A 17,819-nucleotide genomic window follows, 5' to 3' on the forward strand; every position below is an offset into this window, starting at 1 on the left:
TACCGGAATTAACTTGCCGTTCTTTTCCGTCTACTCATATTCAGTGGCATTTAGGCTTTTTCCTTTCCATTCACATACAGTGAAGCAAATAAGTATTTGAGCCACTGTCAATTTTGCAAGTTTTCCCATCTACAAAGAATGGAGAGGTCTGTAAGTTTTACCGTAGGCACACTTCAACTGTGAGCGACAGAATCTAAAAACTTTCAGAAAATCGCATTGTATGATTAAGTAATTAATTAGCATTTTATTGCAATGAAATAAGCATTTGATTCAATATAAAACAGACCTTATATTTGGTACAGAAAGCTTTGTTTGCAATTACAGAGGTCAGATGTTTCCTTTTCAAGTTCTTGACCACTGCAATGGGGATTTTGTTCCGCTCCTCCATACAGATCATCTAGGTTTGGAATATCAGCACCCTTCAAATATTTTCTATTGAGTTCAGGTCTGTAGACTGGCTCGGCCACTCCAGGACATTGAAATGCTTCTTATAGAGCCCCTCCTTAGTTGCCCTGGTTGTGTGTTTCGGTTCGTTGTCATGCTGGAAGACCTGTAGCCATGACCCATGAGCATGACCCAAAATCTCACAATACACGACTCCCTTCAATACGGTGCAGTCGTCCTGTCCCCTTTGCAGAAAAGCACCCCCAAACATGTTTCCACCCCCATGCTTCACAGACGGTTGGGACGGTGTTCTTGGGATTGTTCTCATCTTCCAAACACGGCGAGTGGAGTTGATACCAAAAAGCTCTATTTTGGTCTCATCTGACCCATGCCTCCTCTGGATCATGCAGATGGTCACTGGTGAACTTCAAATGGGCCTGGACATGTGCTGGCTTGAGCAGGGGGACCTTGCTGTACTGCAGGATTTTAAACCATGACGGTGTTGTGTGTTACTAATGTAATCTTTGCATCTGTGGTCCCAGCTCTCTTCAGGTCACTGACCAGGTCCTCCCGTGTAGCTCTGGACTTTCTCATAATCATCCTTACTCTACGAAGTGAGATCTTGCACGGAGCCCCTGATGGAGGAAGAATTACAGTCATCTTGTGTTTCTTCCATTTTCTAATAATTACACTAACAGTTGTCTTCTCACCAAGCTGCTTGCCTTTTGTCCTGTAGTCCATCCCAGCCTTGTGCAGGTCTACAATTTTGTTCCTGGTGTCCTTAGACAGCTCTTTGGTCTTGGCTATGGTGGACAGGTTGGAGTGTGATTGATTGAGTGTGTGGACAGGTGTCTTTTATACAGGTAACGAGTTCAAACAGGTGCAATTAATACAGGTAAAGAGTGCAGAATAGAAGGACTCCTTAAAGATTTTTGTTTAGATTCTGTCTCAGAGCTGAAGTGTACCTAGGATAAAAATTACAGACCTCTCCATTCCTTGTAGTTGGGAAAACTTGCAAAATTGACAGTGGATCAAATACTTTTTGCCTCACTGTATTTGATGGAAGACACATAGTGATACTTTGCTACACCTTAAGTTGGTGGCAAAACCTGTGGCTGAATTTCTTTTTAACATCTGACCATCTTTGGCAACTAATTTTGTCGAGGCCGTAATTTTTTCCTCCATTGTACAGGGACACAATGCCTTATCCACAGCTTCAGTAATTCAATCATGTTCAGTACCTGGGCCAGTCAGAAAGATTTCTGCATATTTCATGAATTTAGAATTGAGCAGCATAATTAGCTAATTATCCAAAAGGGCACCCAATTTCAGTTTCTAGTATTTCTAAAAACACTACAGGTGAATTTGAATAGCATTTCAGTCCTTCTTTTGATGACAGCTACAAGATTTTCAGTTGTTTGACTGGTTCCTTTGATGGTCATACCAAATTAACATAAATTAGCACACGATTTGGGGCCCTCCCAACACTTCTATTGTTCTCTATTTTTAATGTTATTCCTGGGAGGAGAATGCCACATGAAACTTTTTTTTTTTGCAATTAGTGGTGGGTTGGGGCTTTATATTGAATAACTTGACTGGACGACAACACTTACCTGCCCCATGAGCAGGACACTGGTGATCGTGGGGAGTAAAACATTATTTTATGCTCACTGACCCCAGGTCTAGGAGCAGGTGCTGATGCCATGCGTCACCACCTCCACACAAAACTGCCTTGGTCCCTGAATGGGAACCACTTAGGCAACTGGCCCATCATCATCTCTTCAAAGCGGCCAGGTGAAATAGGAGTATCCTCTTAACTGGACTTTTGCAGGTGCTGGAATTCTAATCAGTGAGGCACCTGCGTGTTGGATATAGACCAGAGAAATGGCCAAAATGTAGCTGGTAGTGTAAACCACACACCTCCACTGAGTCCCTCAATCCAGCAGTACCCAAGGATCCTTACCAGTGGATAGGATCACACACACTTTACCTTATTAATATGCAAATTAGCTCACTGCTGCTATGGTGCTTGTCCTCCCACTGGGACTACTCATGGTAATTTTGGTTGATTTGGGCTGATGAGCCTTGAAGATACAAGATGCTATGCTGACGAACTATTAGGTACGGTCTAAAGCATGTAGCACAAGCCAAGGCAGTGCAAAAATGAGGCACAAACCAGAGTTAAGGGGTTTTTGGGGAATATTTTTGGGTTTATTTTCGTTTGATGAGTGGTGGAAGATTCATGAGCGTCGTTACTGTACTTAAGAAGAGCTTTGATGCATCTGTACTTCGTTATTTATACATTTCTGGTAATTTTCTTTTATGCCACTACGTTTCCTCAATATATAGTTTTAGCCCGATACATTTCCGTTAACCATCTTCATTACTCCATGAAGACACACACCTGTGGACAAGTATCATGTGCCAAAAACCAAACAAAAGTGAATAAAGAGCAAAAACACTGCACAGTCAAAAAAATGACTCATTGGATGAACCCAATTCAATTATGAGCAGGATTCCCATCTAATAAATGTATGTAGCCCCGACTCAAAGATAATTTCATTTAGTTGGGACTACATACATTTATTAGATGGAACTCCAATCCAATGAGTCAGTTTTTTTGAGTGCACTCAAAATCAGACTGTTTTTGGTGCTTTATGGTGCAGTTGCTTTGTGCAGCACCATGATAGAAATGAACTGGTGCTGCACCCGACCACACCTCACAGAGACACACAGAGCGCACAGGTGACTGCACGATCACTCGCTAATTAAGACCGTGGGTGCTGGGCACAAAAACGACAGCTGTGTCAGTTGGAAATTAGGACTGACACACGTGCTGTGCCCTGCTTTGTGTTGGGTTTAAGACGGTGCCGATTCCTCAAGCAACCAAGCTGTTTTCACAACTAAACCGACCCTGTGGTGTGTGTGTGTGTGTGTGTGTGTACAACCCCTGGCAATAATTATGGAATCACCGGCCTCGGAGGATGTTCATTCAGTTGTTTAATTTTGTAGAAAAAAATTAAATCACAGACATGACACAAAACTAAAGTCATTTCAAATGGCAACTTTCTGGCTTTAAGAAACACTATAAGAAATCAGGAAAAATAATTGCGGCAGTCAGTAACGGTTACTTTTTTAGACCAAGCAGAGGGAAAAAAATATGTACTCACTCAATTCTGAGGAATAAATTATGGAATCACCCTGTAAATTTTCATCCCCAAAACTAACACCTGCATCAAATCAAATCTGCTTGTTAGTCTGCATCTAAAAAGGAGTGATCACACCTTGGAGAGCTGTTGCACCAAGTGGACTGACATGAATCATGGCTCCAACACGAGAGATGTCAATTGAAACAAAGGAGAGGATTATCAAACTCTTAAAAGAGGATAAATCATCACGCAATGTTGCAAAAGATGTTGGTTGTTCACAGTCAGCTGTGTCTAAACTCTGGACCAAATACAAACAACATGGGAAGGTTGTTAAAGGCAAACATACTGGTAGACCAAGGAAGACATCAAAGTGTCAAGACAGAAAACTTAAAGCAATATGTCTCAAAAATTGAAAATGCACAACAAAACAAATGAGGAACAAATGGGAGGAAACTGGAGTCAACGTCTGTGACCGAACTGTAAGAAACCGCCTAAAGGAAATGGGATCTACATACACAAAAGCTAAACGAAAGCCATCATTAACACCTAAACAGAAAAAAACAAGGTTACAATGGGCTAAGGAAAAGCAATCGCGGACTGTGGATGACTGGATGAAAGTCATATTCAGTGATGAATCTCGAATCTGCATTGGGCAAGGTGATGATGCTGGAACTTTTGTTTGGTGCCGTTCCAATGAGATTTATAAAGATGACTGCCTGAAGAGAACATGTAAATTTCCACAGTCATTGATGATATGGGGCTGCATGTCAGGTAAAGGCACTGGGGAGATGGCTGTCATTACATCATCAATAAAAGCACAAGTTTACGCTGATATTTTAGACACTTTTCTTATCCCATCAATTGAAAGGATGTTTGGGGATGCTGAAATCATTTTTCAAGATGATAATGCATCTTGCCATAGAGCAAAAACTGTGATAACATTCCTTGCAAAAAGACACATAGGGTCAATGTCATGGTCTGCAAATAGTCTGGCTCTTAATCCAATTGAAAATCTTTGGTGGAAGTTGAAGAAAATGTTCCATGACAAGGCTCCAACCTGCAAAGCTGATCTGGCAACAGCAATCAGAGAAAGTTGGAGCCAGATTGATGAAGAGTACTGTTTGTCACTCATTAAGTCCATGCCTCAGAGACTGCAAGCTGTTATAAAAGCCAGAGGTGGTGCAACAAAATACTAGTGATGTGTTGGAGCGTTCTTTTGTTTTTCATGATTCCATAATTTTTTCCTCAGAATTGAGTGATTCCATATTTTTTTCTCTCTGCTTGGTCTAAAAAAGTAATCGTTACTGACTGCCAGAATTGTTTTTCCTGATTTCTTATAGTGTTTCTTAAAGCCAGAAAGTTGCCATTTGAAATTACTTTAGTTTTGTGTCATGTCTGTGATCTGCTTTTTTTCTACAAAATTAAACAACTGAATGAACATCCTCCGAGGCCGGTGATTCCATAATTTTTGCCAGGGGTTGTATATACACTCAACAAAAATATAAACGTAACACTTTTGGTTTTGCTCCCATTTTGTATGAGATGAACTCAAAGATCTAAAACTTTTTCCACATACACAATATCACAATTTCCCTCAAATATTGTTCACAAACCAGTCTAAATCTGTGATAGTGAGCACCTCACAGGTGTGCCATATCAAGATGCTGATTAGACACCATGATTAGTGCACAGGTGTGCCGTAGACTGCCCACAATAAAAGGTCACTCTGAAAGGTGCAGTTTTATCACACAGCACAATGCCACAGATGTCGTAAGATTTGAGGGAGCGTGCAACTGGCATGCTGACAGCAGGAACGTGTATTGAATGTTCATTTCTCTACCATAAGCCGTCTCCAAAGGCGTTTCAGAGAATTTGGCAGTACATCCAACCAGCCTCACAACCGCAGACCACATGTAACCACACCAGCCCAGGACCTCCACATCCAGCATGTTCACCTCCAAGATCGTCTGAGACCAGCCACTCGGACAGCTGCTGAAACAATCGGTTTGCATAACCAAAGAATTTCTGCTCAAATTGTCAGAAACCGTCTCAGGGAAGCTCATCTGCATGCTCGTCGTCCTCATCGGGGTCTCGACCTGACTCCAGTTCGTCGTCGTAACCGACTTCAGTGGGCAAATGCTCACATACACTGGCGTTTGGCATGTTGGAGAGGTGTTCTCTTCACGGATGAATACCGGTTCACACTGTTCAGGGCAGATGGCAGACAGCGTGTGGCGTCGTGTGGGTGAGCGATTTTCTGATGTCAATGTTGTGGATCGAGTGGCCCATGGTGGCGGTGGGGTTATGGTATGGGCAGGCGTCTGTTATGGACTAAGAACACAGGTGCATTTTATTGATGGCATTTTGAATGCACAGAGATACCGTGACGAGATCCTGAGGCCCATTGTTGTGCCATACATCCAAGATCAGCTCATGTTGCAGCAGGATAATGCACGGCCCCATGTTGCAAGGATCTGTACACAATTCTTGGAAGCTGAAAATGTCACAGTTCTTGCATGGCTGGCATACTCACCGGACATGTCACCCATTGAGCACGTTTGGGATGCTCTGGACCGGCGTATACGACAGCGTGTACCAGTTCCTGCCAATATCCAGCAACTTTGCACAGCCATTGAAGAGGAGTGGACCAACATTGCACAGGCCACAATTGACAACCTGATTAACTCTATGTGAAGGAGATGTGTTGCACTGCATGAGGCAAATGGTGGTCACACCAGATACTGACTGGTATCTCCCCCCCCCCCCCCCCCCCCCCCCCAATAAAACAAAACTGCACCTTTCAGAGTGGCCTTTTATTGTGGGCAGTCTAAGGCACACCTGTGCACTAATCATGGTGTCTAATCAGCATCTTAGTATGGCACACCTGTGAGGTGGGATGGATTATCTCAGCAAAGGAGAAGTGCTCACTATCACAGATTTAGACTGGTTTGTGAACAGTATTTGAGGGAAAAGGTGATATTGTGTATGTGGAAAAAGTTTTAGATCTTTGAGTTCATCTCATACAAAATGGGAGCAAAACCAAGTGTTGCGTTTATATTTTTGTTGTGTGTATATATATGTGTCTGTTAGAAAACTATCCGACCTTTTTATTTTTTGCAAAAAACTATATGGATTTGAATCATGTGCGCTTGCATCAGCCAAGCTTGAACCTTCGTTCGCATGCGTGAGTTTTTTCACGCCTGTCGGTTACGTCATTCGCCTGTGAGCACGCTTTGAGTGAGCAGTGGTCCACCCCCCTCGTCGGATTTTTATTGTGAGGAAAATGTCTGAACGATTTGGAGCTTTGGTGGATCAAATTTTTCCAGAAACTGTGAGAGACAGCCTGGTGGACACCATTCGGAAGATTCAGACGGCTTTCAGGGAAGATTCTATGGGGATCACACAGATTAAGGAGTGTTACAACCAGTTTAAAGATGGCGCACAATGGTGGAGGGCGCGCCGCGCTCAGAGCGGTGATCAACAGGCTGAAACGACCAGATCATTTCCAAACTGAATGCTGTGTTGATCCGGGACGTAGTCTGACTACTACAGAAATGGCAGAAGATCTGGACATACCACTTTTTCGGCATATTCCACGGTTACAGGAGTTTTTGTCATGGAAAGAGGAGCGGAGGAATTCGCCACGGAGCCGCTAATGGTGCGGGACAAAAGCAACGCCGTGATGAAGCCTCACAGGACATGTTGTGGCATGTCCAGCTCGTCCATAATTTCTCGTATAGTCACACGACTGAAAAGCCACCAAAAGCCGTCTCAATCTTCCGAATGGCGCAAGAGCTGGGCATGTTAGAACATGTCCTGTGAGACCAACACGGAGGTGCTTTTGTCCTGCGCCGTTAGTGGCTCCGTGGCGAATTCCTCCTCTGCCATTTGAATTTCTGATATGAAAAACAAGGATGCTCACAGAACTAACGCACAATGAGTTGTGATCATTCTGTAAAGGTTTTTCCAAAGCTTGGGAAGGGGGCGTGTCCACAACCCTTCACAGCTGTACTCTGTAAAATGTACTCTGTCAAACACTGGAAATTAATTAAGCCCCAAGTACCTCTTGCAGTGCACAATTTAATAATTACCAGCACACATTTTCTGGCAAACATTAACTATATGAGACAAACATTTTAAATTTCGTAAACATGTCAACCAGGAGTCTCTTTTTTAACTGACCCACTTTGTTATTCAGTCTTATGAGACAAATGAAGATTTTCCAGAGAGTCGGTTTAGCTGTAATCCCTCAGTGAGCCCTTCTTCATAATGAAGCATCTGAATGTTCTGGCTCAGCATCCCGAACGTCCTCTGATCCAAATGGCAACAAACTTCGTAACGTCGCACTGCCATTGCAGGAATCTTCTTTCAACCGTTGGAAAAAGGGAATAAGAAAAATGGAAGATGAAGATGAAAGCTTGGAGATGCATCCTAAAGCAGAGAGAGATGTTATCAGGGTTCTGGGTGGGATCTGTGCCGAGAGGAGAGGACTGGATTCAGCAAGCTGCTGCTGAACACGCCTGTGTTCCAGCTGGAGAGAGCAGCTTCAGCGTCACTTTAATTAGAGCTTATGTCTGGCATTCACACAAGAAACAAAGAGGGAAAACTGCTTTTCATGTATTTTAACAGTCCAACATTAACCCTTAAGTGTGCTAATACACAAATAATGAATGTTTGAGTGCAGCGGAAAGAACGTATACACCCAAGTAGATCAGAAATAAGGCAAAGCCCAAGTGCTGATAGATCATTCATGTCATCGGCACATTTTAACAAAAAAGAAACAGCAGTTACGTTCAGTGGAGCAAAACATATGGAACCAAGTTGCACGAAAAATAACGCAAATCATACAATCAAATGACAAACTGTTTACGCATTAGATAACATGAACTAAGCGCACATCTTTGTGCATAACAAATGTGTGAAAGCTTCAGTTCACTTTGCCAAGAGCTTGGATCAGTTCGAATAAGCAAAGACAAGTGTGTGCAAAGCGCAAACTTGCTGCGTTGACTGAAAGTGAAGAGAAATAAATCAGAGCTCAGCTCGTGCACCACAAACAGTAAACAATAAGCCCATGTTCAACCACAGGAACTGTCAAGCCATTTTAGGGAGCCTGATGCCTTTGGGAGTCTCCACTGTGGCAAATGCCCTGAAAGGTGATTGTTCAGGGAGTGAGACAATTCTGGTGTATTGTATTTGCCTGAGTGTAATTGGCACCCCTCAAAAATGCTTCGGGGGGGGGGGTCTACATGCACTCTTTTTTCTTTATTAATACTTTCATATGGGATTTTTGTGCACTTGTAGTAGGTTAATTCACATTATTGTATAGTTAATTGTGCTGAGTGTGTCAATTCCTGTGAAAGCCTGATTATTATTAATAAGGAACGTGTGATTTTTCGATATGCGTTGCACAGAATCCAAGTGGCATGCCATCCCGAAGTAGTTGAACAACAACAAAAAAATAACCTGAAAAAACCCTTGGGCGTGGTTCCATCCTGATTGGTTGATAACTCACACAGGAGAAGAGGACATCAAGAACTGCTACGCCAGACTCATCAAGTGACAGCAAGATGGACCAAGGAGGTGGTACAGATGTGACAGGTTTGCTTCCCAATGGACGAAGACCAGAAAGGACACAAGTGCTCCAGTGGGAATGATGAAATGTACCCTACAATCGACACACTCGCAGAACTATTAGGGTGGACAAGGAGACAAGGAGCAGCTCTGAAAGCCTTCATGACATGAGAAGTAGGACGGGTTCCCGTAGTGGAAGAAGTCCTAGAAGTAACTGAACAAGTGCTTGAAGGAATACCCGATATGAATTTAGACCTGGTCACTTCAGTGATGGAAAACGTTTTAATGGGTTAATGCACGCATTCCTGCAAACATCGTTTTTACTTCCACACACACATACACACCTCAACATGAGACAGAACAAGCACCATCATGTAATGATGGTACCATCATCTTACAAAACCAACACGACCCCCTCCCCACCCTCCCCAAACACAGACTAACATCTTCAACAGTGATGCTCAACATCCTACATATATCAACGCTTATTAGAGGAAGTTTTGTACGTACTCAAGTCGTTTAATTCTGCACAAATTCTCAAATGACTGCAGAATACAGGGAAAAATAAATGTTAAAAAGAAAATTGGTACTCAGAGATGTTCTTTTTGACAATAACAGGACCATGCATTAGTCTCTCCACAGTATATTAACACATTAATATTGGCATGTTGGCAATACTTTGAAAATAAATTCTGAAAATTTCCATCGATAACAGGTCACAGAAGCATGTCAGTCCATGGGATATCGGGTAAATACTTGCAATGTTCTCGTACATCATGGCCAAACATCATGGCCAAAGTGTCGATACTTGTCAATCGTAACGTGTGTAAGAACTAACAGTGGATCAGATTAGTCATTTTTTCCACAAATACGCAACAGAACACACTTTCGTATACACTGGTCTTCGGAAGATTGTTCATCGGTCACAGAAATGGTGCCATCAATATGGGGCATACACATCTTTTAAAAAGTGTAAAGAACCAACCTTGCACTGAAAGTGTACATGCTTTTTTTAATGTCTAGTCACAAAACGAGCTAAACATTACAAATATATAGTATTTCCCATATAGTTAAACCTTTGTTATGTTCCTATAGAACTCCATATCAAAATGACTTCACAGGAACTAGTGCAACGTGGAGGAGGCCTGGTCTTTGTGACAAGGTAGGCACGGAGTAAAAGAGATGTACTCTGGAGCAGCTCCAGAACAATGGCAGATATATTAAGGCCATTTTGAAAATTATGGAAAGAAAGAAAGAAAACAAAAAAACACAGTTGCAGACGACTCGCCACCCGGGCTGAGCAAAATTCAGTCGGGGCAGAAAAGCAAGAAAGCAATGCTGTGTGAACCAATTTAAGCCCGTTCCTTTGAAGTCAGTTGGCCCGGTGCCTCCACATCCCTGGCCTTAGGCTCCACAATTCTTTATTCAAGTGTGTTCAGTTTTGGGGGGGGGGGGGGGGGGGGGGGGGGGAATTGAGTGGTGCCATCCCTAGTCCTTCTTTTGTAAACCCAATACGTCACACAACCAGTCCAGTCCTGGGGAGGAGTCAGAGTCAGGACTGTTTTAAACGCTTCCTGGGAGGGCCGAAGGGGGGGCACTGTGCTGACGCCAGGGCGCGGAAGGCCTCGGCTACCAAGTGAGGATGGGACTGGATCATTGACTTCCAGCCTGCAGTCTCCATTATATCTGTGGTATGACTGTAAGCACAGGCAAAAACGAGGTTAGCGCGCGTGCGCACACACACACACACACACACACACACACACACACACACACACACACACACACACACACACACACACACACACACACACGAGGGTGTGCACATTAAAATCCAATCAACATAAAAGAGAGCGTAACGACAATGCAAATATAGCAGGTTTCAAACACTTGTGAGGGGCCATCGGTGCTGCACGTGCACGCATTCTGACACGAATGTTGAATTACAAAAGGCTTCGTGTACTCCATTCAACATGGCTAAACTTAAGGTCAACAACATTTCAAGGTGTCCTGTAGCGCTGCACGATGTAAGCATCAGGAAAAAAAAAAGTAAACTAATATTCCACAAATATTCCATTCTCGGGGTTTGTCCAGGTACAAGTCTATTAATAACTTGGATACAAAGATATAGAGCTTCAAACAGAAAAGGCAAATAGCGTTCTGTCTGACTTCGGCTAAAACAATGAATTCTAATGCATCTGGTTGGGGGGAGAGATAAGCGCACGTTATTAATCTTGTGTCACATATATCAGCTAATTACATACTTGCTATTCCAGTTCTTTCCATCTTTACAGCCCAGCTGTCTCAGGACACTGCACCTATGGCAAGGAGATAAAAAAGGTAAGCATTCAGAGCTGGTAAACAGAAATGGCAGCAGGAATTTATCACTGAAGGATTTTTTTTTTCCCACCTTCCCTTCTCGCTTTTTTTTTTTTGCGATACTTGCCTGTTGATAAAATCTATGGCTTGTGCTTTGAGCTGCTCGGCACTGTGCAAATCTGCGAGGATGAGGGTGTCGGCCACGTTTTCCACTGAAAGGCTGTTGCACAAGGCCTCTTCACACATGACCTTTAAACGCTCCAGAGCATACTGGCACGAGGAGAGAGACAGACAGCTGTGGGTACACTCAAAATGTACTGTGGATCCCCAGGACTTTAGATGCTTACTAAACTATGCTTCAGAATGAAAAAAGTTCACAAAATGTGCTGCAATAGCTCAGCTTCTGAAGACTACTGAGATACTTTTAACTTTACACTGTAGTTTTGTTGTAAAGTGCTGGTGCTGCAATTTGTAGCATTTCTATAAACTGTATTTAGAAGTTAAACAACTGAATTGACCACACACACACACACACACACACACACACAGTGGAGCAGAAAAGGTCCATTTTACAGTGAAATCGTGCAAATGTTGGCATATGCACCAAATTCCGCATGATGATTCTTAAGATAGTACTTAACAAATCTGGTTGATTGGCTACTTGAAAATCCAAGATGGCCACCAAAATAACGTACCGACAAGGTTGGGTAGGATTACTTTGAAAGAATACATGTGGATTACATGCATGTACGTACATACATTTGGATTACTTGTAATCTGATTACTTTTGGATTACATTTCAAAGTAATCCTACCCAAAATTGCTTATCGAGAAATTACTTTTTGCATTAAAATGCTCTGATCACAGTGGATCTGTTTTACAGCATCAGTGAAATCCAAGATGGCGCCTAATTTCACAATTGCCACCAAATCAACCCCCAAATTATTTTTTCCCCCCCTCACAAAAAACAAAAAAAAAACAAAAACAAAAAAAAAACATCATTACTTATTGGATTTGTGTGATTTTCAGGCATATGACACTCTTAGTGTCAAACTGTTGCTGGAATGTGAAAAATGCCGGATTTAATTTTTCACGTTCCAACAACAATATGACACTCTTCGTGGTATAAATTGTCATTTGTCCATTTTGATGGCAGATATTAAAAGTTGCAATAATATATTCAGCACTTAATACATAATAACAACAACATTATTTTCAAAAGATGAACACTTTTAAAACATTTGCTAGGTGGAACCATAAATAATGTAGTTAACTTCACACTAATTTGCCACGTAAGCCAAACAAAACATCAAAATACCATGAACAGCAAATAAAATACAACTAAATCGGATCAATATTATTTTAATTAATCAAGTAGGAGCATTCTGATGCAAAACTGATACACGAAAGGCATCTTGTGAAATGTCAGCTGATTGGTCGCATGAACTCACTGTGCAAAACCTGGTGCTTGTATTATTGGTTATTCATGTTAGTCCTTTTTGTAACATGATGTGAGAGTATTTTAAAGCACTGGAGTCTGATTGACAAGACACTGAATATTTTGTCAAATGGTTCGATATTCTCAGCGTTTCCGCCACTAGCAGAGCTAACACATGTCTCTTGGTGCCTCAGTGACAATCATCCGAGCGTTCACCACTCCCATGTACAGTAGTTCCACGAATAAAATGAAAACCTGCCTGAATGATTTTTATTGCTCACATTACTCGAGTTCCTCAAGGAATCATCTACCTCCGAGCTTGAATGAACTACTGCTTCATTTGTAATAACAAGCCAATGGTTGCGTCCCCGGAGATTTTTAGTACGAGCACAGGAGCAAAAAAGTGAAACGCAGGGTTTACCAGGTAATGTTTTTCCACAACATTCAAAATGAAAAATGACTGTTTAGGAGGGGAAGAACACTGATAAACACGAAACCCGTCAGTAAGAAGAGTCCATTTCTGCCTTCTAAAAGAAATGGACTTACAGTACAGTTGCTGAAGCTCTTACCTTATCTGCAGCTGCCAGCAAATTGTCAGCCATTTTCTCGAGGTTTGGAGCCTTTCCTGTGTAGATGAATCCCATCATCTCCTTAAAGACGTCCGGGTCCACATCACTAATATCAACACGGTTCTGTCAGGAAAGATCAGGTTTCTGCATTCACTATTTCAGCCTCATAACTGCAGGTTTGTGATGAAGTCAGCGTTAATGAGGACACAATCAGTCTTTCAATGAAAATTGTCAAAAGAAACAGATTCACCCGAAGATTCAAATTATTGCTGAACCTCTTTGTTGGTTCATCGGTCATCTTTTCTCTCGTCAGCTGTTATTTGGCTTATTTCAGTTTCACAAATGCAGATAAAATTCATGGCGTGAATTCCAAACAAACACCGCAATGGCAAATCATTATCATAATCAGTAGCTTTTCTTACCTTTTTACTCTCTTCCATTTCATGTTCAAACATAGCATTAAACACTGGAGACCTTGCTGTGGAAGAAACACAAGACTAATAAATGCAAAAGCCAGGCAGCTATAAAAAAAACAAAAAACAAAAAAAAAAAACACCAAAACAATCATCAATACTTATTGAGACTAGACATGGGCCGATAACTGGTTTCAAAGCATACCACGTTATCAAAAAGCCACGGTATCAAAACCACAAAAATTTTCCATTATACCATCCCCATGGTATGAGCGGGTTATGAGAATTCGTGACAGGCAGAGGGGAAGCCCTCCCCCCGGTGCGCACCTCTGTCTCTGTTTACAATCAGGCAGCTAACGTTAGCTAGCTCTGCATCATGACTGAAGGAGGCAAAGCCTGCGCTGAACTTTTCCCTCCGTCCAAAAGGACTAAGTCGGCTTTTTCGTTTTATTTTCCATGGAATAGCCCTTTAAACCAAAAACGGTGGCAACAAAGCACCGTAGCTATGGCCTGTGTTGGACTCGGAGCGATTCAAGATACCCGCAAAGGATTACATGGAAGGCGTAAACTTTATCCCGTCTTTGAAACCACTGAGAAGTACAAACAGTGGATTCGAGTCGTGCTTGTGGTCGACCCAATTTCTCCCACAAACATGTCAAGAAGGACAAATACATCTATTCCAAGCACTTTGTTGGTGACGCTGGGCCAAGTATTGAGCATTCGGAGTTCTGGACCTTATTCCAGCAGCCCCTTTCACACCGGGGCTGCTCCCAGTTGCTTCCTGTGGCGTCATGACGATGCAGGAATTTCTGCATCAGGTGCGTGCAGCAGGGGGCAGAGAGGAGGTGAGAACACAGCCTGCAGGTTCTCACCTCCTTCTCTGCACAGAAAAGTCAGAGTGCACAGTTTAGCTGCAGACAGACTGTGCACTCTGACTTCTCTTCTACTTGTGCTGAGCTGCAGGGCTGCGCTCTGAGTTCTGTTCTAGTTTATCTTTCCTCTCTTGACTGCGAGATGCGCGTGCGCGTAGAAACGTTCTTGAGCAAATGTGGAGAAAGGAACTAACTGCCTGCAGACAATTTCTTTTCTTTCCTCCTTTGACCGCGAGATGCGCGCACACGAACAAACCGTCAAGCAAATGTGGAGATGTCTGGAGTTCTATTTGATGTTAACATGTCCTTTTTTGTCCCTTTTTTAACTGTGATGTGAGAGTTTGAGCAGAGAACAAGGAACTAATGCCTGCATCCAGACTTTTTTTTTTTCTTTTAATTGTTCACATGTGCGCGCGTGAACGAACGTCCATTAGTGGACTAGAGATGTCCGGACTTGTACTGGATATTTCTGGCAATCAGTCTGCATTTTTTTTTTCTGTGGTCTTTTTTTTTTTCAGCGTGTAGTTTTTACTGCATTAAGTACATGGTATAAAAACAATCCTGAGTGATTTATACTGCGGGAACAATGGAACACGGCAGGAATCATAAATTGGCTTCCGAGTCACGCCGAGTAACGCCTCTTTGCCCCGAGTTATGCCTCTTTGCCCCGACTTGCGCTGGAACCGCTTCCTTTCTGCGTCAAGCACAGGACGCCAAAAAAATTAAACAGGTTTAATTTTTCGGCGCCTGATTGCATATCCAGTGCAAAACCTGTGCCAAATTAACATGCAGACCCACCTTGGATCTGCTGCGGTGACCCTTAATGAAAACAAGGGAGCAGCCGAAGGTCCTTTTTCCCCCCCTCCCTTTTCATATAAAATACCAATAAATATATCTTTAGTCAGCCTAAAAACACCAGGATACAATTTTTGGCCTTGCGGCTGCCTCATTTTCTGTGTGGTTCTCAGTGGACTGGTGCTTTGAGGTTTACAGTATCTGTACTTTTTTTTTTTTTTAAATCAATTTTAACACATTCTAACAATTCCACAATAATTTTGGTAATTGTAGTCTATAATAAAGGTACCACATTTTTATAGAGTTTTCTACACACCTTGTTTCCCCAGTGTGTGCACTGGAGGCTGTGCCTAACAAGTCGTAACTCAAAGTGTGCTTAAATGAGGGAGTTATGAGAAAACCTTTGTACTCGCGCTTCATGCATACCTACCACACAAAATGTTCGATTACAGATTTTTGGATACATAAGCATACAACTTCAGCAAATCACATCTTACCACGTATTACTCACTTCACCTGATGGACTCACCTCCAAGCATCGTGAACACACTTAATTTGACTCAGTTGTACATGGATTAATAAGTCACTAAAAACACATCAACAAATTCTGCTATTAATATGAAAATTTGATCTGCCATTAAAAAAAGGGGAAAAAAGTGATGCATGTGGAAATGCAATAGGTGGACCGTTGGTTCGTCCGGTGCACTTGATCTGAACAGCTTAATGTCAGTTCAACACACCGTTTGTTAAAAATGGAACATATCTACCCTCTACACTTTAACTGTCCCGTGACCTGCTAACTCTCAGGCATCACACAAGACTTCAGAGAAATCACGAGGGCTGCATCTAATGACTATTTTTAAGTCGATTAATCAACATTTTTTTTGATTGAGTACTTGACTGATTTTTTTGCTGAATTGAACAATTATTTTTAATCACTCAATTAATATAACAAGTTTACCTAAATTAAACTTTAAAGTATTTCCATTAATATTTCAATATTACATTCAATCATCTCTTTAAAAATATGACAAAGTATGCACTCCTGGACATTATTTTGCAACAAAAAATAGCCTAGTATTACCTCCAGGGGTGTCACTGAGAAATTTTACTTGAAATACAAGTTGCTGTAGTGTAATTTGTTTTGTTAAAGGAAGATGATGTGCTAATGAAAAACCCATCATGATAATATGTAATGCCAGAAACGGGGTTTGTGAAACACTTAATTTGTGAAGAACATGAATATTGGATTAAAAATATAGGATTTACCAGAGGAGTAAAGTGTCATGGCTCAGGCCCTGCTGACCCAGAGATGCACCCACTAGCCTGGTAATTTTCCACAACAAAGGTATTTTTGTTTTATTTATTTATTTATTTATTTTTTACACCTCCACCCTGACCGAGAGTGAACTCACTGGCTGGGTGATGCCCAAGAAATGAAATAATTTTCATTTGTTTTCATTTGATGTTACTAATAACTGTTTTTATTGGTGTAAAAAGTGCTAAATTTAGAAAGGCCGCCCCTTGTGGGTGGAGTTGCTGACCCCTGTGTGTATAAAGTGCATAGTCAGTCATTGACTCTTTGAATCTGTCCTGATGTTGCTGAAGACTGTGGATTTTGCTTCCTTTTTAGTTGGCAAAAAATAAAAACTGTTGCTTTGAGACTCTGATTCTCTCAAATTTATTTGGACACCTTTGAGGAAATGATTTTATGATTAAGCAGCAAAAATCCTTTGTCCTAAATTCTCCACGACTCTGCTACTTGACCAGCTTGGCGTGACTGGCCGACGGACCTCCACTGGTGGACTAATCCCTGTATACTACTCATTATCAATCAATCAATCAACTTTTTTCTTGTATAGCGCCAAATCACAACAAACAGTTGCCCCAAGGCGCTCCACATTGCAAGGCAAGGCCATACAATAATTATGAAACACAGTCTACGTCTAAAGCAACATAACCAAGGGATGGTCCAGGGTCACCCGATCCAGCCCTAACTATAAGCCTTAGCGAAAAGGAAAGTTTTAAGCCTAATCTTAAAAGTAGAGAGGGTATCTGTCTCCCTGATCTGAATTGGGAGCTGGTTCCACAGGAGAGGAGCCTGAAAGCTGAAGGCTCTGCCTCCCATTCTACTCTTACAAACCCTAGGAACTACAAGTAAGCCCGCAGTCTGAGAGCGAAGCGCTCTAATGGGGTAATATGGTACTATGAGGTCCCTAAGATAAGATGGGACCTGATTATTCAAAACCTTATAAGTAAGAAGAAGAATTTTAAATTCTATTCTAGCATTAACAGGAAGCCAATGAAGG

At 41.9% G+C, this 17,819-nt stretch overlaps 1 protein-coding gene across 1 annotated transcript in view; it reads right to left on the reverse strand.

Annotated features, from left to right (window-relative positions):
* Positions 1-9,964: 9,964 nt before the first annotated feature.
* Positions 9,965-17,819, reverse strand: part of LOC117524459 (speckle-type POZ protein-like A) — a 33,629-nt gene continuing 25,774 nt past the window's right edge. The window contains exons 7-11 of the mRNA XM_034186247.1: positions 13,853-13,908; positions 13,431-13,553; positions 11,551-11,693; positions 11,369-11,422; positions 9,965-10,801 (exon numbers count right to left, since the gene is read on the reverse strand). Of these exons, the coding sequence (XP_034042138.1) occupies positions 10,657-10,801; positions 11,369-11,422; positions 11,551-11,693; positions 13,431-13,553; positions 13,853-13,908 (521 nt within the window). The 3' untranslated portion in view covers positions 9,965-10,656. The remainder of the gene's footprint in view (positions 10,802-11,368; positions 11,423-11,550; positions 11,694-13,430; positions 13,554-13,852; positions 13,909-17,819) is intronic.

The sequence above is a fragment of the Thalassophryne amazonica genome, chromosome 14 (assembly GCF_902500255.1).
Source record: "Thalassophryne amazonica chromosome 14, fThaAma1.1, whole genome shotgun sequence".
Classification (NCBI taxonomy): Eukaryota; Metazoa; Chordata; class Actinopteri; order Batrachoidiformes; family Batrachoididae; genus Thalassophryne; species Thalassophryne amazonica.